The 22,916-nt window shown below is 35.6% G+C and overlaps 2 protein-coding genes across 4 annotated transcripts; one reads left to right on the top strand and one right to left on the bottom strand.

Moving 5' to 3' along the window:
- Positions 645-7,229, bottom strand: LOC18592144. Of its 3 annotated transcripts, XM_018125708.1 has the most exons (6): positions 6,096-7,229; positions 5,138-5,279; positions 4,083-5,043; positions 2,983-3,944; positions 2,276-2,727; positions 645-1,274 (listed from the first exon to the last, which is right to left on the bottom strand). In XM_018125708.1, exons 1-5 carry the CDS (start codon positions 7,127-7,129, stop codon positions 2,353-2,355), a joined length of 3,474 nt encoding a protein of 1,157 aa, XP_017981197.1. In that variant the 5' UTR covers positions 7,130-7,229; the 3' UTR covers positions 645-1,274; positions 2,276-2,352. The 3 variants fall into 3 exon arrangements, with proteins under 3 accessions (XP_017981197.1, XP_017981195.1, XP_017981196.1); XM_018125706.1 differs by having other exon boundaries at positions 2,983-5,043; XM_018125707.1 differs by having other exon boundaries at positions 645-1,270; positions 2,983-5,043.
- Positions 18,074-21,684, top strand: LOC18592143. Its single transcript, XM_007018691.2, has 5 exons — positions 18,074-18,321; positions 18,745-19,177; positions 19,264-20,602; positions 20,694-20,840; positions 20,970-21,684. Exons 2-5 carry the CDS (start codon positions 19,124-19,126, stop codon positions 21,500-21,502), a joined length of 2,073 nt encoding a protein of 690 aa, XP_007018753.2. The 5' UTR covers positions 18,074-18,321; positions 18,745-19,123; the 3' UTR covers positions 21,503-21,684.

Raw genomic sequence — 22,916 nt, 5'->3', positions numbered from 1 at the left:
CATTGTTATTTCTGTTGTTTTAATAATTTATTTATAACCTCTTTTGACAACTTGTAAAAATCAGTTCTCAAAGACAATATCAACTGTTATTTATATAACAGCTATGAACAGTTATCATCCACCTAATTAATAGGCTATAAATTCTATAAATTATTGTCATTGAGAAGCATGTTTTGGAGATCCCATTTTGGGCCTAATACCCGCAATGCTCATCAAGCTGACATACGGTATTCAGTTTTTTCTTCGAGTGGAATTGCGAAGAAAGCCCCCGTCCTTATAACCTCCGTCACAGCCCCCCACTCTTTTTTTTTCTTTCTTTTATCTTTCTTAAAATTTAAATTCTCCTTGACGCATATGACATACCAATAACAATAATTAGTTTTCTTTTTTAAGTAAAGTATCAAATTATTGGCCGTTACTAAGAGATACAAGTAACCCGTCAGACATCTTATTCAGGAACAGAAAGCAACAGCAATGCCTTTAAAACGTTTCCCTCTAGATTTTTTTTACAACTTTGATTTTCATGACTCGTGATGTTAGCTTTGCTCCCACAACAAACATCAAGTAAAGTCTGAACTTTTAAAAGTGTCGAGGTCGTACGAATATCTAAAAGCAGATTACAATATGTTACAAACGGATCCTGGTATCTTGAAAATATCTTTCTTTTCTTCTCTTGAATTGCTAAGGCTATGAAAAGCTACCTGATATCCAATACAACACCATAAAGTTTTTTGACAACTAATCTTACAAGAAATGATCAAAGCGAATCCAGAGGTGGGGGGGGGGGGGGGGGGGGGTTAGCTCACTGATGCTAACCCAGGCCGTTAGGGTAGACTTTAACACAACAAAAGGTAGTAAAAGCCGAGGAGGAGAAATTGGGAGGGGAGGCAACTTGTGTTATTTATACAAATGTGCCAAGGCCCCAAGCAGCACAATCGTCAAAAAATAATTGCTGCACCAAACATTTTTAAAGTGCAAAAGTAAAACAGAAGAAGGTTATGCATTCCGGTTAATGCCCAGATCAGTGTAAAAATTTTCTCTTGATTCTCTCTTGAGCTGGAGATAAAGAAACCACACAAGATCCTCAAAAGTCAAATCTCAACAGAACTGATGAAGAAGTCATTTGCACCAAGGGGAAAAGAGGCCAAACAAAGAGTCATACCAGAACTGCAATCTCTGCATCATGCCAGGACACCTAAGGATAATTTGAGGAACCCTTCAGCAGACTGGTTTCAGCTGGTTTCATGAGCCTTCCATCTGGTTTCAGCTGCTGTCTACAAAAAATTTAGAAGCCATTAGCACACGCATGTTATTGTTAATGTCTACCATCTTTAAGGAGTGTTGTCCATTTTTCTTTCATTAGGGTTTAGGAGTGTCAAGGTTGAGAGGGAAGGATAAAGATTAGTAAATGCAGATAAAAAGAAGCAAGCAATAAAAAGAGGCTTCCTCATTTCATTTTCAATGCTCTCATTCAAATAAGAAAGAGAAGTGTATAGACCCATGAAGTCATGCACATACAGAAAAGCTCAGAACCAAATTCCAAAAAACTGAACTTGTCCATAAGATCAAAAACTGACTTGACCCCACCCAGGCAGAAAATAGATTCATTCCTGTAGAAATATATATGCCTTTTTATGCATAAATCCAACTATTTCAGTTTAGTTTTGTTTGTTGAAAGAAAAGGGCCACAGCACAAGATAATGTCAGATCTAGAATTCTTAAATGCTCCAAGTAACAGCCAAGTAGCTTCACAAAATTATACAGGACAATACAATAAACTCTTCCTGATCTTTTAATCAATTTTTTGGGCACAGCAGTTTGTGTCAGGTTTGGGCATGTTTATATCTCTAAAATTATATTATTCATTGCACAGTAGCACAAGCCTCAAAAACCTTCAACAACATCAACTAGATCAAATCCCATTGAAAGATGGTGAGAACTCTTGTTCCCTTGCAACATTTGAAGGGGGAAAAAGGAACAGCTCAGGCATTATTAAATGTATAAGAATAGAAATGCCAAAAAGGAAAGGAAGTTCAAAAATGATATTGCAAAATCTTATGCTAATGTATGTAGCGAAGTGTATCATTTCCATTGACCATATTGGGTTAAATACTAAGTCGGATGCAACTTGGACTATATCACCTTGAGTTGGGAACCATATCAAATGGTTCTAACAGTTGCTATGTCCACTAGAATATAGGAAAAAAGGCATAGCGATCACGAAAGCTTGGCTTATATCCAGCAAAGAATAGTCTTGTTTGGATGCAGAAATTACCTAAATCACAGATATTGGTCATTACACTGGCAAGAAGCAATCCCTCGTTATGCTGGTGTGTTCATAGACACGCTCTTCTACAGAAAATCACGATTCCTAGAGAATCTCGCCCGACAGCTGGCACACATAACAGCCATTGAGTTTCTCTGTGCCTCAATGTCAACAGCCTCATGATAAAACTCATTTCCACACCAGGAACACAAGGTAGTGACCTGATGTCGGCCATCTACCTTAGGCAACAGTGGTAAAGCTTCCTTCCCAAGCCAAATAGAGGAATCAAATGTTAGAGCCATCTCCGAATCATATGATGGTACCTTGGAATCTCCTGAACGAGAGCTTGTTTGAGCAGTTAAAATATTATATTCCATATGTTCTATGCTATCTGATCTCAGCCCTTTAAAACCTGATACATTGCTGCACTTCCCACTAACGTTGAACATTTCACCTTCACCCTGTCCATTACAATGAAATTGTACACGTCAAATTCTTTTAAGCCAAACTAACACCAATTCTTTTTCAGCATTTATTTATTCATTTATTTAAAAAATAAACTTAGTGGTCACAGTACAATCAGCTATCCCTTTGGTTTCTATGGGGATGTCTACCATCAGCAATGACTTTTATATCATATTATTTTGCCAAGTAAAAAAAGGGTTTCATGCTTTTCTGTATTATATCATAGCTTATAAGAGTGATCCTGTCTGTACCTTATGTGACATCACATCAAATGTTGAGTAATAACCAGATGATTGCAACAATTGAGATGAAGTATCAGCCAAACCACTCAGCAGGACACTTCCTTCATCACTTTTCCATGTGAGTCCAGTCATGGAACTCTCAGTACGTCGAGCATGATTGCCAAAACCAATCATTATTTCATTATTCCTTGCATTTTCAAAATCCTGTAACCTGGACCTATCATGAGCTGTGCCTGCATGAATCATACTCAAATTATTTGCAACCTGTGTTTGCTCACTACCAGATAGACAGAATAAATCCTCAAAAGCACCTTTATTTTGCTTTGGTTCATGAAAAGTGCCGCTGCCAATACATGGTACATTATTTTTACCAGCAAATTTCTCCCAATTCTCAGAAGAAAGAGGGGAAGAACTTTCCTGCCCAGTGCCTGTCAGAGCAAATGCGCCTAGTCTGGCATGAGCATTGCCAATCAAGGAGCTTTCCACTTTGTGTTTGGGCTCCTCTATTGTAATGAAAGAAACTTTATTCATACTAGTTTCTTTGCTACTGTTTTGCTGATTAGCAGACTGTTCATGTAAACTGCTCTCAGACCCTTTAACCTGTTTACACTCCTCCACTGTGCTGGTAAATGTTTTCTTATATGAAGATGGACCAAATAGAAAATCTCTAGTCTTTGCTTGCCTGACACTAGCCAGAATGTTCATATCCAATCCACTGTCATGGCTGCCAGCTTGAATTAATCCACTAGACTTTTGGATTTCGTCAAATTCAGACACCTCAACTCTCCGACTAGAGACCTTAAATGCATTATTATCAGAAGGAAAGATTTGCTCCCTTCCATGTAAAGTAAGCAAGGCACTTTCACTGTCCTGTGAGGATTTCTTTACGCGGTGATTGGTTTGAAAACCAATAGTAGAGTCATTATTCCCAGATTCACTGACCACAATAGATTCTGGATCATCTAATGTGCCTGTAAAGGCAAGAAACAAATTATTGTTGATGACACATGATTTATCATCTTTAGATGAAGTTAAACCACATCCAGAACCTACTTCTCGTGCAGAATCTATTGTAACAGAAGCCCCTTTCACATAATCTACAAGATTACCTCTTTGTTCGTTGCTGGATAGAGTGAGCAAACAACTTTCAGAGCAATTTTGCTGCTCGGCATCAATTGTGACACTATCTGGCCGTGTGCAAGTATTGGCACAATTAGCTTTTGGATCATCCCCTACAACCTTCTCCTCACAATCAGGTTCCATCCCTTTCAGAAAGCTAGCAAAATGTCTATACTCAAGATTTTCATCACTAAACATATTTCCCTCAGCATTTGGAGCAAGTAAACTGAAGTTTGAAGCCATCTCTCTCTTCTTCTCCTCCATTGAGTGAAGGGCCAAACGAACATCTACTTTATCTGAAGATTGAGACATCCCACTACTCTCAGCAGTAAAAAAGACTTTTTCAGAACCCAAACAAACATTAAGTTCAACAGCAGCAGTATCAGTGACCTCCCCTTTATTATTAGTTATGATACAAAATTTATTTTGTTTATCACAGGTTTTGTCAGCTAATGTTTTCTCACGAAACAAAAAATTGCATTCGTAACTGTGTTTATCAGTATACGTTTCAACTAGAGCATTTTCATTAGCTCCGCTACAAGGAAAACCAGGTCTTATCTCACTGTTGCTAGCGGAATTGAAGGGCTGAACGCTGTTTTGCATTGTTAATACTCCAACTGAACCTTCAACTTTCTTCGTATTGTTCTTCATGTGGACACCAAGATGGCTACTGTAGCAACTCCTTTCTTCAAACAGTTCATAACAAAACTGGCACTCATATTTTCCATTTTTAATTATCACCTCCTCATTAGTTGATGTACCATGTCCAGAACTCTTTACTGTACCTTGGTGAGATGATAACAGGTGGCATATAAAATCATCTTGCTGATTAAAAGTCATGGTGCATTTGTGGCATTTTATTGTTTCAGCTCTCTGGACCTCCCATGGACTTCCCATTCTTAGTAATGGAGCTTGCCTCTCATGTTCAGAAGATGTACATATAATTGGAAACTGTGAACAGCATTTAACATTCTCATCATTGATAAGCATAATCAAGATGGAGATGAAGTGTAAATGATCAATACAAACAAGATCAGTAACTTACATTTTCGGATGTTGGTTTGACACCTGAACCAATGCCACGGCCAGTGAGACTTGAAGTTGACTGGCTTGAATCTTTAAGTTCACCAGCAGAGAGCAAGCATGAAGAAACCTCCTTGCAGGACACAAACTGTTGCCCATTAGGGCTGGATAGTACCAATTAAGGGTGTAAGAATGAAACAACCAACAAAGTTAAAGAAATATGCAAAATTAACATTAAAAGAAATAACTTTTTAAAATCCCACCTCCCTTTGGTCTCTATCTCTTTGCTTTTCTTTCATTTATTTATTTATTTTGTTTAGGATGGGGGGGAATTGAGCTAAAGAAATGTAGCAATTTGGAAAAAATTCAAAAAAATCAAACATGTCATAAACTAACTGCTAAATTATAAATAGAGACAAACTTACAGACAATGAACATTTGAATATTAGTAACACTTAAAAAATGTCATAGACATAATCCAGTTATCTGAAGGAACATATACATCCAACGATTAGAGCCCAACTTCTATCCTTTACCATTTTGGTTAATAAATTTCCAAGTGCTCTAGCATCCCTCTTACCTGATTTTGGACTAATTTAACATCTCATTAATGTAAAACTAAAACCAATAGGCAAATATATTATACTCTATACACACAAGAGCATTAGATTAAAATTCAAATAAAAATACTATGTCAAACTAATCCCAAAAATTGATAAAACAATGACATTTCAGAGCAGACTCTAGATTATTCTCTATAAGAGAAACAAGTGAAAGGAAACAAAAAGAAGTTTGAGAGAACCAAAGTGTGCTTAGACATGCCAATGATCATAACATCTAAAGTCTAAACATCAGAGACAGGCATTCTATGACACATGCAGAACTATATATTATTTAAAAAAATTTAAACAGCATTGGTATTAGATCTACACATTAGCATTAACAAGAACATTAAAATGGAAAATGGAAAATGGAAAAACCTTATATATCGGCTACAAGCTAACCAAACATGGCCGGCTCTCTTCTTTACAAAGAGCATAAGTTTCCACCCTTGAGGGAGCACATTCCCAAAACCAGCCGCGTCAACAATCCTCTTCTTCTGGCTTTTACTCGCCCATTCCCCCTCTAAACCCCCCATAAACTCCAATAATTCCGCCTCTGTTCCTATCGCCTCAGTCCTCCTCCTCAACTCCTCTTCAATTCCCAAAATCGCCTCCACATTTCCCAATGCTACCCTCTCAATTTCACTCTCAACTTTCTTTTCCTCGCTCACAATCACTCTGTTTTGAGACTCCTCCTTACGCGGCCGCCCTCTCTTCCTCTTCCTTTCACTACAACTGCTAATACCACCAGCATTCACCGACTCGCTTACCCTATCAAAGGCTGCCGTTTCTTGATGTTCCTCAATTACTAAATTCTCGCTCTCAATCAGCAAATTATCTTTCTGGTCCTTCCTCGGCCGCCCTCGCTTCCTTTTACTTCCGCTACAACTAACAATGCCGACCGGGATATTCTGCAAAAGCGAATTCCCGTTGTCCTTCCCGTTTTCGTATTCGATTTGAACCGGCACAAGATCCTTATCGTCGTCCGGTTCGTCTTCGTTGGTGTTAGAAGTTAGAGAATCATCTATGTTGAAAAGTGATTTTAGCAGAGAGAGGATGTTCGAGCTTTCTTCGTCAAGAGGTCCGGGGTTGACAGGGTTGAGGCGTTGAGAAAGAGAAGTGAAGGGTTTGGAGGAAGGAGAGGAATGGTGGGGGTGGGGTAGGTGGTTGCGCGGGGCAGCAAGACGGAGGCGGGAGAAGGTTTGTTTGCGGCTGCCGGCTGACTCGTTGAAAACGGAGCGGTCAATTTTGGGAGTGAAGAGTTCGGTGTCGGCATTGGAAGGAGAAGGAGAGGAGGAGCATAAAGAGAGGGAAAGGAGTTCGGGTTGGGAGATGAGGCGGAGGTCAACGACTGGAATAGATTCGAGATGCAGTTGGTGGTGGTGGCGGTGGTCGACGGTGGCGGAGGCCATGAAAGAGAGAGAGAGAAACAATGGTGACAAAACGGAAGAATTTTGGATGTAAATGATCTGGAGAAATGGAGAAAACAACGGATTGTGATTTGGAAACGGGGATTTGATTGGGGTACCCAAGCATGGCCACGTTGATTAAGGAAACAAACGGGCTGGCCCGGATCAAATTTGGTTTACACCCGAAATTCTGGGGCCAATTTGGGCCCTGCTTTAAATTGTGCTGGGTTTATATTAATCACTCGAATCTCGCATTGGATGCTTAGAATTGTTGCCCAAATCTATTTAGTTTAGGCTTATTGATGGGCTTTTAGCTTAAATTTAAGTGTGAGTCCATTTTCAAGTGACACAGATTCCCAATTTGTTCTTGTATGCAAATTAATTGAAGAAAAACGAATGGAAGATCTATATGCTAAATATGCATAATCCAAGTTCATCACCAGAATACATTACTAAAACCCACAAGCTTAAATCGTTGAAATATTGCAAAACTTATAAAAATGTAAATATTTATACTTCTATAATTTTCTGGAGTGATTTGATTCATATCTTACCAATAGAAAAATAGAATGAAAACTTTTCTTTTCTTTGGTCATGGAACCTACCTTTTCAATGATTTTAAGACGAGATTTTGACCGTAAATTTCCATTTTAGGCAGTACGAAATTGTCAAATGCAATCATGGAAAGTGTTATAATATGGCAAGCAAATATCTGTAAAGCAACCTCTTCTATCATTATCCAATTGTTTTCTCGGTTTTCTGCCTCTTTTGGTACTCTCTGGCTCTCGGTGATCCGAAGAGGTATACCAGATGCTTGAAAATAACAAAATAATGCACCAGTTGGCAACATAAGAATCTAATTAACAGCTATTTCACGAAACAAGAGCTTGGTTTTTGGTCCAAGACGACAGGGCCATCTTTCATGTCATAATCAATCAACTGCAACAGCTATGACTGCACCTTTTCGCCTTAAGTTTGGTTTGCATATGTCACGACCCCGCCCTGGGCCATGACCGGCACGAGAATCCGACGGGAGTAGCTCGCCCAGCCCACATAAGCTTCAACCACATTTTATATAGCACTAGAGTATGGCCTGTGCTATGCTCACCGGCAGGTAACAAATGGTTAACATAACAAATAAATTAGTTTTTCAGCCATGTTGGTAAAGGTAGCCATAACTTTAATTGTTCCTAAGGTATTCAAGCCCTGAGAAAGACCTTCCAGGGGAGTTATGAGAAATATTTAATTTAATGCAAATTAAAATCATTTTTTCTTTAGCAAATTCAGTTGAAAGCCGGGAGCATCAAGGTGAATACCTAAACCAAGAATTTATGGAAGCTCTACCTTCTAAACAAACTTAATACTATGATGAAGAATCAAGAATTATAATAAAACATAAAATACCGAAGTCCATAGAACCACAAGGATCATAATTATCAATTAATTCTCAAATGAAAATGATAATATAAGCGCACATAACCAGAAAAGATTTTATTATCCATCAACCATAACTCATAAATCCACATATTATTCAATTCCAATATCAGAATTAAGATAAGACTTTAGGAATCATGTCAAATTTTAAGAGAAAAATAATACCATTTTCATACTTAAAGAGAAGTTGCATAAACTTGGAATCTATAATTCTTAATTAAACATAACCATCCAAAATATTAAACACCTACGAAAAACTCCATTCATCGAATGATTAAAAAAATATAGCAAAATTATTTGTTACATAAATTTTAAAATTAATTTTAAAAAAATTTTACAAAAACCGAGGATCAAAATTTTTTAAAAATCATTCAGCATTTCATAATGGAAATAGCTAAAAATCAAAGAAGAAATAAAAGAAAGAATAAAAAACCACAAATGGCCAAATGTTGAACTAAACAACTATTAAAAAAAAAAAAGATGTAGAAGCAGAACATGCAAAGGAATGGAAAAAAAAAAAACCGAAATGAAACTAAGAGGAACAAAAGGAAAAAAGAGTCAAAAGAGGTGAAAAAAAAATGAACCAAAGTAAAGAAGAGAAAGAAAAAGACCAAAATGGAATGAAACAACGGATGAGGAAGTTAAACAAATAATATGGAAAAGAAACGGAAAACAAAAAAATGATATAGAACTCTATAAATTATGAGTTGAGTTGAAAAGACCATAAAAATAATTGAACTAAACAAATGGTTTAAAATACCCTCCAAATAAAAGCATATTTACAATCAAAAGGCAGAATAGACCTTGAACATGGTAAAAACACCGACCAAATCATGGAAAAATCTCTGACATGGAAAGCAATTGAGAATCATCAGTATTGAGCCAAACAGTAGGCCTCGCTAGCCAACAAATTTTGCTCGAAAGCAGCCCATGGATTGGACCAATTGCTCGGGCAGGCCAAGATTTACCTGATGAAGATCCACGTGAAATGAAAATAAATACAGCCACTCCAGTTGTACGTCACGTGTCGTGCAATTGACAAATTCAGATGGCACCCAATTGAAGTCCTTAGGAGAGAGTTTTAATATAAAGTTACAGATTACCCGTAAAAAGGCAATCAATCAATCTTAGAAAAACATTTCACATCCATCTTTTGGATTTAAACACAAGATATTTACATTAGGCACAACCATTTGCTATAACATCTGTTGTACACTCATTCTTGGCATAAACAAAAGCTACATTACGTTTGCCAGCTCATAGCCGTGTTATCTTATACTAGGCTTACATACATGTCTAAAAAACCCACATACATATGTACATATATAGCCTACAAAGTCCAATGACCAATCAACAAGATAGCCCAACATCCAACTACCAACAAAGTGACTATTAGGTGTGGAAGTACTACCGAATGCCAAATGTCTCGAACTACCAAAAGTGCACTTGAGGATCCTCTCGAGAATCTATGACCCGTCTAGGTCTCGTTCTAAAAACATGCAAGTTAAAATAACGAGTACTATAGCTCAGTGAAGGATAACAAAAGGAACAAGCATTAAATAGGGAGAAATAGTTTATAAACGATGCACATTCATTTCAGAAATCATGCATGTTTGCCTAATAAAAACCCGTAATGCACATGAGCTTTGCCTAGATAAAACCTTTAGTACATTTATCACGATTTCACGTAAAACCTTACCACCAATTCCAACAACTTACCACGTGCCCCTTATAGGGAATACAAATAAGAAACAAGCAATTTCCAGCAAAACATAACAAAAGTATAGAGACTCTTAAAGTAGGTCTCCATACTTTACCCAATTTGCAATGCCAAGCATCCCAACTCATGAGAGCCTCCCTTATACCCAAACTAGGCACCTTCAGCCTAGGACCATGCTCTTACATCCATATTTTTTTGGTTTAAAGTGTACAATTCCCACAAAAAAACATAACATATTAATTCCTACCATCAATGCCTTGCATGTTTTCTCATTATTCACAATTTAACAAATGTAAATATGCATGCACAATTAATGGTACTTTTGCCCCATTCGGTGATGCTCAACAGTGGTATTCTGCCCCACTCGGCATTGCATGATCAGTGATATTTCCACCCCATTTGGCGGTGCTCAATAGTGGTATTTTTCCCCCATTAAACATCTGCAGGATCAGTGGCATTTCTACCCCACCTGGTGGTGCTCAAAAAGTAGTATTTCTGCCCTACTTGGCAGTGCACAATCAATAGTATTTCTACCCCACTCGGAAATGCTCAATAGAGTACTTCGCCTCACATACCAATGGTATTTTTGCCCTACTACGACTATGCTATGCATTATGCATAAATGTCCACAATAAACAGCATATCATTAATCTGAAGCCCATATTACATGTTCATAACAATGCCAATATAAAAATCAGTAATTCTTTATTACTTTACTAGGCATGACACATATTTCATCATGCTATTCAACAGCCCATCTAAGGCACGCAATCCATATCTCAACATACGTTAACAGTTATCAATCACCATTATAACAATGACTAAAGAAGGATCGCAATTCACATACACACACAAAACCACATGGCAACCACATGGCAATAACAATTTATATCTATATATTTACATGACACGAAGCTCAACTACCATGCCCCACAGTTCATAATGATAACAATTAATATCTATATATCCATATGACACGTAACTCAACTACCATGCCTTCCAATGTACAATAATAACAGTTCATATCAATATGTATATAGTGATTCAATTGTTCACATAGCATCACAGTGTAGCAATACACAAAGCTTGTTCCCATGCACATTTCAAAAACATTTGAGCAGAGCACACTTAAAACTTTTCGCGCATTTTCTAAAACATTTAAATGCACATCCCCTCCTAGTGACATTGTGATTTTTCCTCCAACTATCAATCCTCCAATAATTCATTGAGCTTCCTAGCGTCCCATGAGCACTTATAAATATACACACTTTCCTTAATTCCTTTGCATTTAAGTTTCCAGAATTAACTAACTAAGAGTTTGTTTGATTTGACATAAAATTTTTTTCTGAAAATGTTTTCAAAACTTATATTTGTTTGGAAGATGAAAAATTTGTTCCAAATATAAAACGTTTATGGGTCAATAAGGAAAAATACTTATTAACCATGTAAAATGTCTTACACTCTTGAGAGGTATAAGATATTTTTTGAAGAACAGAAAAACTACTCTTATACTAAGTTTTGCATAACAAGTTTGATGAATATTAATATTTAACTTAAAATATGAAAAAATAAAAAATATTAATATTTAACTTCAAAAAATTTTAACTTAAAATATTACTATTTAAATTATTCAATACTATTAAAATTAAAAAAAAATTAATGAAATCATTCAATGCAATTAATATTTTTTATTTAAAAATTGAATATATTTTACAAATAATTATAACAAAAAATATTTCAATGATTATCATTTAATGAATACACACTTATGAATATAGGCTTTGGATGTTTTACATAATTGATGAATATTGATATTTTTATAGTGTTATGGTAAAAAAACTGATGAGATGAATTTTTTTTTGAAAATTAGAGCTTACTTTCATTATTATATGTGGTTAAATGCTTTGAAAAATATTATTTTTAATTTTTCTCATTTTCATTTTCATTCTTAATTTTAACTTGAAAATCAAATGTCACATTTGTTTTGTAATCTATTCCTATTTATCAATTGACTAAATACCCAAAAAAGCCCCCAAACTATAATAAGAAAATCAATTTTGCCCATATCTTTTTATTACATTCAAATAAACTTTTGAACTTTTATTTTAGATCAAAAAAGTCTCTTAACAATTTTTTATATCATATCATCTTCTACATAGTTTGTTGACGTGTCATCTTAATAACGTTAATGCCACGTGATAGATTATGTGACATAAAAAAATGTTGACTAATAATATGTTTTTTCTTTTTTATCCATCCAAATGTTCAAAAATTATTGATTAGAGATTTGAAACAAAAAATTAAAAAAAAAAAAACTAATTGCTGCAAATTAATTACCATGCTTCTTAATTGAAGCCATCTTTCTTAATAAAAAAAATACTTAATCTAACTTTTCCAATTCAATTAAAAATTGATGTAGAGAAATATAAGAATACCCAGAAACGATTTTTAAAAGAGGAAGAGTAAAAGTAAGACATACAACGTTTATAATATTAAAACTAGCAAAGACATATCGCGTTGTTCCACAATAAAAAAAAAAGTCAAATCTTTCTCTTCTCTTTCTTAATATTTATAAGAGAAATCTGATGGTGTTAAATTTATTTACCACTAATAATAGTAAAATCTCTCTCCACATCTTTCACAATTTTTAAAAATTAAAGACTACTCAAAGAACGATTTTTAAAAGAAGAAAAAGAATTGCAAACAATGAGAAGATATTTTGAGTACGTTAGATTTAGTGAATGTTCAAGAAAGTGAAGATTTGTTTGTGGATATTGATTTGTTTAGGCTATTTGAGTACATAATTGACTTATGCAATTAGATTTAGGTTTTTGTTTTTAGAAATAATGACTTCAATTAAGAAGATGAAAATTTTTTTTTAAAAAAGAAGAAGATAGTAATCAATTAAGAAATTATAGTAATCAGTTTGAAATAATTAATTTTTTTTTAATTTTTTGTTTTAAATTTTTAATTAGTAATTTTTGAACATTTGAATGGGTAAAAAAATAAAAATATATTTTTTAATCAGTAATTTTTTATATCACGTGACATTAACGTAATCAAGATAACATATTAACATATCACATGAAAAATGATGTGACATAAAAAATTACTGATTATACCGTTGACTATCATAAGTTAATTAATGATTAATGAAAATGACTTATTTGATGCAAAATAAAAATTTAAAAATTTATTTAAATGTAATTAAAAGATATAGACTAAATTAACTTTCTTAATATAATTCGGAATATTTAACCTAATTTTTGACAATTTATTCAATAAAAGTAAATTATTTTACAAAAAAAAAATTTCTCCAGCAATTTATCATTCTGGTTATCAAACGAACCCTAATCTTGAAGTCTAGTTTCATGTTCTAGCTAATAATTCCTATCTTTCAAATCACAATTCCAATATCTAAATAATTAAATTCTTTCCTTTATAATCAAACCAAAACCAACTAGAATTCTAGAATTCCTCAAACTTAGAAAGGATGAGTTTTTGTTGAAACATGACAGAAACAAAAATTATAAATCGTTTAATTTAAAGCTCAAGCTGCGAGGAAGTTCAATCTTACCTTGTTTACAATTTTCCCAGCCTCAAATCAAAGATATGGCGAGTAAAGGTCAATCGAAGCAGTTTGGGAGTATTCTGCCAATAGAAATATGAGAATGCTTCAAGACAACGCTTTGGGCGGACAAACCAAGGAAACTTGGTAACAGCCCCCAACTTGGACGGATGTAATGAACTAATTGCTCATTAATCCCTGCCTTTTACTCTTTTCACGTTATTCACTTCTTTTTATCTTTTTTTTTCAATTTAATCTCTTAATATTTATTTTTCTTTTCAATTTGGTCTTCCAAATTTATTTTCTTTTTAATTTATTTCTGCAACATTTTTTCCTTTTCAATTTAATTCTCTAACACTTTCTTTCTTTTTAATTTAATCCTTCAATATTTTTTCCTTTACAATTTAATCGTCTAATATATTTTTTTTCAAAATATGCTTCAAAACAGCATTTCCAACCATGATCCATAGCAATTTAATTATCAAATCCAGCATTTCAAATCAAGTTTCCATGGCACTTTAAATTAGCGAAGTCATCATTTCAAATCATACTCAACAGCACTCAAATTATCAAAGCCATCATTCAGATCATGCTCAACAGCCATGTAAGTGGGGCAAGTCAGTAGATTCAGAAACTGTGCTAGATTGTTTTTCTTTCTCTCTAAAATTATTTCCCCCAATACTTAATGAGGTTCTGTACAGATCAACATCAGTGCCCCTTTCCTAGGGTCTTTCTACTCTTCATATTTCAGCTTATAGTAAAGTTTTGTTGTCAACCTGCTGATGGGGTTACATACATACGTACATTACATAATGATTTTTTGTCGGATCTCAAGAAAAATTGTGCGAGTCCTCTCTCCCAAATCCCAATTTCCCTCCTTTTGCTTTTATATTGATTCAGAATTTCGGTCTTTCATATTATTATTTGATATAATAATATCTGCAGTGCTGTCTGAGGATGTCACATGCCATATAACGCAAAACCTTTCATTTTTGTAATCTGTATTCCATTATCCATCAGGAAATGTATACAAAGAAAAGAAAAACATGAACTGGTTCACTTCCACCCCTTGATATTCCATGTTTTATCACTACCTTTATCTTTTTTACACGACAGATTTACTTAGTACTGTTGTACTTGGGGTTTTTTTTTTTTTTTCTAAATTCAATTGCTGGGTCGATGTAACTCTTCACTTGTTGTATTGTTTTGAGTTTCTAGGATAGAGATAGGGTATGCATAGTCATGCAGTCTCCTCTCTTCCTACCCTTTCATTCACATTTCCCTTTTTTTTTTTCAAAAAAAAAAAAACAGCCATATAGATTATCAAATCCAATGGCAATAAAACCATGTTTAGTGCAGCAACCCTATAACCATGCAATCATGCATACCCCTATGGCAAATAAAGCTTTTAAAATAAGTACACCCACTCACATCACAATTTACAATTATAATTCATAACATGTCAACCTTATGCACATCAATTTGCACTCTCATATCCATATGCATTCATGTAACTAAGCATAAACCATATGCTCATCAATGTATAGTTGTATACTTGCATATAGCCATACATCAGCTATAGGTATGCCCGAGGATGAACTCAGAAATTTTTTTAAGTAGTGTTCCAACTAAAATAATAATAATAATAATAATAATAATAATTAAAAAATATAAATATGTTAAAATCTACACAATATAAAGTTTAACATTAAATTAAAGAAAATATAATTTCAATACATTTATTTAATACAAGTAAAAATATTTAAAATAACTATAATTGTTCACGACAATTTTTCATGTTTTGAAAACGGTATATAATAACATTAGTAGAAATATTATCAAATACATTTTTTTTAATATATGTCATCAAACAATCCTTCATCCACTCGTCACTCATTCGATATATAATTTGAATTTTTAGATAAAGAATATGAAAAACACAATTAAGAACCAAGAAAAGAAGGCGTTATTGCGGGTTGAGCATAATTTAGATTTTAATTTTTTTAATAAAATTTTAAATTATAGAATTTTATATAATATTTAAATATTAATATATAAATTACTTTTTAATAAATTTACTTTAACTTGAAATCTTTGATCCCATTCTTTAAAAAATTATAAAAAAATTAATAGGTTCATTAATATTATTAACTAAGTAAACTTAATAAAACTCTATAAAAATTATACAAAAAGTAAAATTTTTGCTAAATGAGTGATGTCATGTGACACCACTCTCCTCAAGGTGAGTCCGCCCATGGGCATGCCTAATTCACCGAGAAAACACATTTATCATGCTTTGGTTCCTTTTCATAAGTCGGAACGTTACAGCATAAATATATTAGGTCTTCCCATGGACATGTTTTAGACAATTATTTTCCTTATCTAATTTTGGGATGAAATTAAAAAAGCAGTATTTCAACTCTCGATTTAGCCATGGCGATTCTAGCTTTTTTGGGAGATCTTGGAGATCAGCAGATATTGTTGTAACAGGTGGGGGATGTGATAATTGAATAAATTATGTCCAGGCCTCCAGGGAGTAGCATGCACAGAAGTAGATCGTTAGCATGTGATATGCATGTGCATGTCATGGTCAATAATTACAAACTGAGTTTTAACTTTAAAAAAAGTTGACAAAGAAGAGCCAATCTCAAACAAGTGCATGGCCCATCCTGGTAAAAGTTGCTCTAGATATTTTCCTTTTTCAGAAAAAAAAAAAAAAAGAGTTAGATTTACTGTTCTTGAGATGAATATAGCTCACCCTGGCTAAACAGTCTAGGACTGTTCGTATGAGGCTGATATCCTGAGATTCTTGGAATTGGAAGGCATCCTTCCAGAAACAGCGTGGGGTTTTCTGGGAGGAGCTAGTTGATAGTATTTTTTTACTCTCAATTAAGGCCTCATTGAGGAATGTCTGACGCTTCCACTTCGAGTATCTAATACATGGGTCCTAGGAAAGACATCTTAACGATCGAGGAACGGGTCAATAAAGAATTTGGCCATACTTCCATTGCGCTGAAAGCGTGAAACTTCCAGGGTCCTTCTTCCTCTTCTTCGGGCTTAATTAGAATATTTCTTCGCTTTCACATCAGAAGAGAAAAAAACAATAGTTTCCAGGATAACTCTAATTTTAATGACTGATTGAGAAGAATCAGTCATTAAACAAAAGACGTCGTGATTTCTCATGGTTGATTACGCAAGTGAGCAGGCACCAAAGGCAAATGACAGTTACGCGTATTATTGATCCTTCGATGCTAATTTCGTGGTTCACAAATTTGCGTGGATTTTAGAGATTGAGAATTGAGAATGAAAAGAATCTGGAAAGATGATTATAAAAGGAAAGACGTCAGTGGTGACTTCAGCAAGTGAAAGACAGATCACGACAAAGTAGAAAATTGGGCTAACAATGCACGGCAAGGCGTACGACACCGCCATCTGGCCTTCTTCATCCACGACGGAAGGGGTCCTACTATGATAAAGTGGCGTCCATGGTACCAAATGAACCATGGGTTAGTATCACTATTTTATAATGAAAATGAAAACCAATTCAACAATTGACGTTAAATCAGATTGTCCATGAATTTCCACGTTCGAATGATATTCCTTTTGTTCGTGACAAGTTACTCTTTTAATGTCAACCAATCTTCCAACGCTTTGAAATCAAGTAGTAAGAATTAAGAAACGTATATGTCAAAAAATACTAGAAAACAGAGGCTTATTTGCCGACGTGACGAAATTTCATAGGTCATGTAGAAGGAGGAAGTAATCCACGAAAGCTGCTAAAGCCAAAAGCACCGAACCAAGGCGGCAAAGCCAGAGAGTCCCATGCAATTCTACGACCGTACGTTGTAACATCAATCGTGTACGACATAACATCGTCTGTGATTTTCCAGAATCTAAAAGATCGTTTATCCTCTTCAGGAGCACCACTTGCATATCATCATGAACCCTCGTTTTCCCACATCAAAATTTCAACAGGAAATCACATCGGTGGAGATAATTTTGATTATTATTTAATGAAAAGGCCACTCCACTCACGGAAAATTATGGGGACAGGATAACTCAGAAGCATGTGGCATGAAGGGCCCGTATACCCCACTGTAAACCTTTCTCCCGAGTGGAGAGAAATCAAAGGTAAAAATATTTTGGCATCTGTTTTGATTATATTTATATTATAATAAAAGGTGGGGTTCCATTAAACCGTATTTCATGCGCGTATGTCGTTTTACTACCGGCCTCTCTTAATTTTGTTTCTTTTTGCTGTTTGAAGTCACTACCTATTTCCAGTCTCTTCCTTCCAGCCTTGCATCCTCCCTCCACCGCATATAAGATTCACCCTTCACCACTTCTACCTTACTCCCTAATATCTGGTGTTCCTTTATAAGATCTAAAGCTTGGAAATTTTTTGTTGCTCAAGAAAGAAGTCTTAAGAGTAGTTTGTTTGATCAACAAACTGGCGGAGTTCAGCTTCAACAGGTTAGTTTCTACTTCTAATCTGGTTCCTTCTTATGTTCCTTCTAACTCATCCGTCCCCGAAACTCTATGTGCATTCGAGATCCAACTTTTTGGTAAGAATCTGAGAGGAGTTTTGTCTTAGGATGTTAAATTCATATATCTGCAATGGGATTAATTTAATTTGAATTGTTTGTTATGAGAGAGAGAGAGTTGATGTATAATGCATTCGATGAGTATTAAGAAATAATGAGAACTCGGAAAAGATCTTCTGTGGGATTCCCTTGTTTGTTTAAAAAAGACAATAAAGTTCTAGCTTTTTTTTAATGGGGTTTTGGAATTATCTAATATGGCAGACATGTTTGCTCCAATAACTGTGAAAAACACTTTACCTTAAAGGAGCTCTGGAGTTCACTGGTTTGTTTTGTTGGTCTTGTGAATAAACAGGAGAGGTTTTAAACAAGGATTTGGTGAAGCTTCTGGAGAGAAGCTGGGCATACAACTCTGGCCGACAATCTAGTGAAACCTTCTCAAGCCGGAGAAGGCATTGGCCCTCTTATTTCCGGTGATCATTCACCTTCCGATTGCACGCGGTCATTGGTTTGGTGCCTTCCTATCGATTATGGCTAACTTTTGATCAATCATTCTCCATGTGATCTTTGCAACTCAAAATTTTCACTGTTAAAAGCTTAATTTAAGGATTGGTTAGAGATGTGAGCGTCAATAGGCAAAGTTCAAGAAGAGGAAGAAGAAAAGGGGAAAAACGGAAATAAATTGTGCATCTATTCAGGCTTCTCTGACAATTGGAATCAGTCACCTTTGTCAAATGGCAAAACTCAATTGCTTCTCTCTCTTGACCGCAAAGAAAAAGAAAGATAAGGTGAGAAGGGTTTTAATTTTCATATTAGTTCAATTCTGTGTATCTGGTGATTTCCAGCTGCATCTTCTTCATTCTGTTATTTGTAGGGGGGTGATGTGTCTTCAAAAGCTGTTGAACTAAATAAAGGGGTTAGAACCCTCCAAATTAAGCTCGAACAACCGGTGCAACCTTTTCAGAGTGATGAATTGAAATCAACAACATTTACTGTCCCTGTACCTGTTGGCTTTCAGGAGGATTCTCTTTGCAATGTCAAGGTAATCGGCCATGAGAGTCCTGTTGGATGTGAAGCAGCAGAGATAGCATATGAAGGGGAAGATGAGCATGAAGAGAATGCCTCAATTAAGAGAGATAACTCTGACTTAGATCTCCAAGCCCATGTAGCCAATTCAGGTGAAGAAGAATTTGATTTCAGAACCAAAAGGTTGGATTCTTCATCTTTATTTGATACTGAAGTAAAGGAAGAGTTTATGTACCAAGCACAGAAAGATGTTGAAAAGGCTGTTGATATGATTCAAAGTGGACATATCAGTGATCCAGGGATCGGGAGGGCTGAGTTCTGGGCTTCACCAAAGCTTAAGCGCTCTTGCTCTAATTTGGAGACGAGGGATGTGCTAAGAAAGGTAGCTGATCAGTTACCTCCTTCTAAGCCTCAATCCTTTGAAGAATTGCAGGAGTTATCTGCAAGAGTAAGCGACGACTTTTATCCTGGTAGCCCAGCTTCTGTAATGACTCGTTGCAGTGCTGACAGAGTGATGTTGAAAAAACATTCTTCGAGTCAAGTTCTGCCTTCCAGAAGCAGAAGGTTATGGTGGAAATTATTCCTCTGGAGCCACCGGAACTTGCACAAACATTGGACAACAAAACCACGGCCTCTTCCTGTCACTGCTACTTTGAACCAGCAAGGTGGATACTCTTCAGATACAATTGAGCCACATCGAGCGATGAAACTGAGCAAGATGGAATCACCTGGATCATTTACCGGAGAGTCCTTGAACAAAGACTTTACCGGCAACTGTGATGACAACCAGAGCTGGAATGGTTTTCAAACAGGAGTTTCTGGTTTATGGCCCCAGAACCAATGGGTTGCGTTCCCAGCTCGATCATCATCCTTCACGAGAGTAGATGAGTGGGTGAGAGATCTTGAAACCCAAATCAAACAGCCTGCTGAAGATGGGAATGGCGAAGAGGGTATAACCTTTCCACCTTCTCCTGACACTGGTAAATCACCAGCCAGAAGCACAACCCACTTGACTCGGCGTCAAGATATCAATCTGTCTGAGGAGATTTTACATGCCAATAGCGTCATTCAGTCTCTCAATTCTTCCTCAACTGTTGCTCATATTTCAGGAATAGGTTTGAAAGCCATTCCAATCATCACACATTTCTCCAGCCTTCGCGCTGTCAATTTGTCAAACAACTTTATAGGTATGGCGTGTTCAAAAAAAGTTACTGATAGTTTAAGATGGTTATTTGTTTGAATTGAGATATATGACTCTGATTTTTGCTTTCTTGGCAGCCCACATTACTCCAGGATCACTTCCAAAGGGTCTTCACACACTCGACTTGTCAAGAAACAAGATCCACACTATTGAAGGACTTAGAGAATTAACTCGGTTGCGAGTAGTTGACCTCAGTTATAATCGCATTGCTCGAATTGGACATGGTAATTAACTTGCACATCTGTTTCCCAATTTTCACCTCAAAAGTTTTCTGGTTAAATTTTCAGAAGACATTCTCCTTAAATAAATTGCACGCAGTTCTGAAAGTGCATTGCGGTTTTTTATGATGCCAGGGCTGTCAAACTGCACGCTGATCAAAGAACTGTATCTTGCTGGGAACAAGATTAGTGATGTCGAAGGGCTACATAGGCTCTTGAAGTTGACAGTCTTAGACCTCAGCTTCAACAAGATAACAACGACAAAAGCGCTGGGCCAGCTTGTTGCCAACTTCAACTCATTGCAAGCATTGAATCTGTTGGGAAATCCCGTTCAGAGCAACATCAGTGATGACCAGCTGCGCAAGGCAATTTGTAGCTTACTCTCTAAGCTTACATACCTGAACAAGCAACCCATCAAACCACAAAGAGCAAGGGAAGTGCTCACTGATAGTGTTGCCAAAGCTGCCCTAGGGAGCGGCAGCTGGAACTCTAGAAGAAAAGCAGCAAAAAGAGCAAGCCAAGGTGCATCAACATCCACCAGTGTGCACAGAAGCAGTGTGGCAACCGGGCAGAGGAGCAAGAATAAATCAAAGAGCCGAAGTCGTCATCATGTATCTCTAAATTCACCTGCACAAGCTTCTTCATCACGTAAGAGATTTTCCCAGTAATTTACCTGGAGAATTCAAGGGAATTTTTTTAAATTTCCTTTATTTTGTGTTGTGACCCTAAAGACTGCTTGCTATGCAGACATTTGTCTTCCCCCTTATCATGTTTGGAGTTATTTTTTTGGTAATTCGACTTAAGTTTGTGTGGTGTAATCAAGTGTTAATGCATGCAGTTTTCATTTCTATTTTGCTCAACTTAACAGGAATAGTTACACTTTTCGCATATATGCACGTTAAGTAAATCAGACAAGATTGAGATCATTAGCATGAAAATGTTAGATAGTATTTACAATGTCAAATGTTTCAGCCCTATGCTTTACCAAGGGAGGCTAAGCAGCCGAGATCACCACACATACCGTTTGAAATTATAAAGGCATATTAAAGCCAGAAATATACTATATGAAATAGCTATGCATTTAGGAAGTGGAAGGCTAGGAAATGGATAAATGTAATTTAGGAGCTAAAGCCTCCTAACATAGAAAAGGTCCCTGAGCAGAAAAAGACATAAAGTAGCAAGAAAATTCTATCGGACGTAAGTTTTAGATAAAAAGGTGTAATTTTGAAAATAAAGTCATCTCACTTAGACTGTCTTTGCACAGACAAAAGATAACCGATTGAAAAGCCCCAAAAGGTGTATTCTAGGGAAGCTTTTATATAAGACGCTATTGGAACCGAGACTATCATCCCTGCTCGAATGGAGACCTTTTTCCCCTTTTGCACTTACCTATACTTTCATGGTACATAACTAAACCCTTATATCATGCCATAATTTTATATCATTTGTCAATATGATCTCATATAAAATATAACTAAGGTGAAGACTGAAAAAAAGGTGCTATATTTCACTTTTCACCAACTTATTATAGCATATTAATCACTAGTGATGGGTAAAACCATGTAAAAGAGAGATGATAAAGTTTATTAGTTAAAAAACTGAACTGAGTGTCAATGAATTCTTTTGACCAATTTATTAGTAATATTTAGAAGGTAGGATTTCTGTCACACACACACTGCATTTTATTTTCTTTTCCCTCTAACATAAAGAAAAAGAAAGTGTTTGCTTAGTTTATTAACTGCAGAGAGTATTAACTACAATTGGATAATAGTAAGAGCATCGACGTATTAGCAATATGAAGAACAGTACAGAAGGTTTTATTCTTGAAAAGGACCTGTAACTTCTGCTGTCAAAAACAACCTTGAAACTCATCCCTAGTTATGATCCAGAATAGAGATCTTGATTTGACAATTGGAAACAAGAGGAACACTGATCTCAACTCAAACAAAACCAGCATGTATCATTCACAGATTTCAATATGAAAGAGATTGGATATTTGCCAGTAAGATTCAGGCAATTGGCCATCGATATTTTCTGCCAAGTTGCAAATTATGGAGTTAACTCTAAAGAGACTAGACCACT

Source organism: Theobroma cacao, chromosome 8, assembly GCF_000208745.1.
Source record: "Theobroma cacao cultivar B97-61/B2 chromosome 8, Criollo_cocoa_genome_V2, whole genome shotgun sequence".
Taxonomy (NCBI): domain Eukaryota; kingdom Viridiplantae; phylum Streptophyta; class Magnoliopsida; order Malvales; family Malvaceae; genus Theobroma; species Theobroma cacao.
This window is presented reverse-complemented; position numbering and strand designations above follow the sequence as displayed.

What these genes read in the sequence shown, in the direction of transcription:
- LOC18592144 (XM_018125706.1), bottom strand. Translation starts at nt 7,129, where the DNA reads ATGGCCTCCGCCACCGTCGACCACCGCCACCACCACCAACTGCATCTC. An exon ending in GCTTGTAGCCGATATATAAG is followed by an intron (nt 5,280 to 6,095) that starts GTTTTTCCATTT and finishes GGTACTATCCAG; the next exon opens with CCCTAATGGGCAACAGTTTG. An exon ending in TCAAACCAACATCCGAAAAT is followed by an intron (nt 5,044 to 5,137) that starts GTAAGTTACTGA and finishes TGCTGTTCACAG; the next exon opens with TTTCCAATTATATGTACATC.
- LOC18592143 (XM_007018691.2), top strand. Translation starts at nt 19,124, where the DNA reads ATGGCAAAACTCAATTGCTTCTCTCTCTTGACCGCAAAGAAAAAGAAA. An exon ending in CAAAGAAAAAGAAAGATAAG is followed by an intron (nt 19,178 to 19,263) that starts GTGAGAAGGGTT and finishes TGTTATTTGTAG; the next exon opens with GGGGGTGATGTGTCTTCAAA. An exon ending in TTTGTCAAACAACTTTATAG is followed by an intron (nt 20,603 to 20,693) that starts GTATGGCGTGTT and finishes CTTTCTTGGCAG; the next exon opens with CCCACATTACTCCAGGATCA.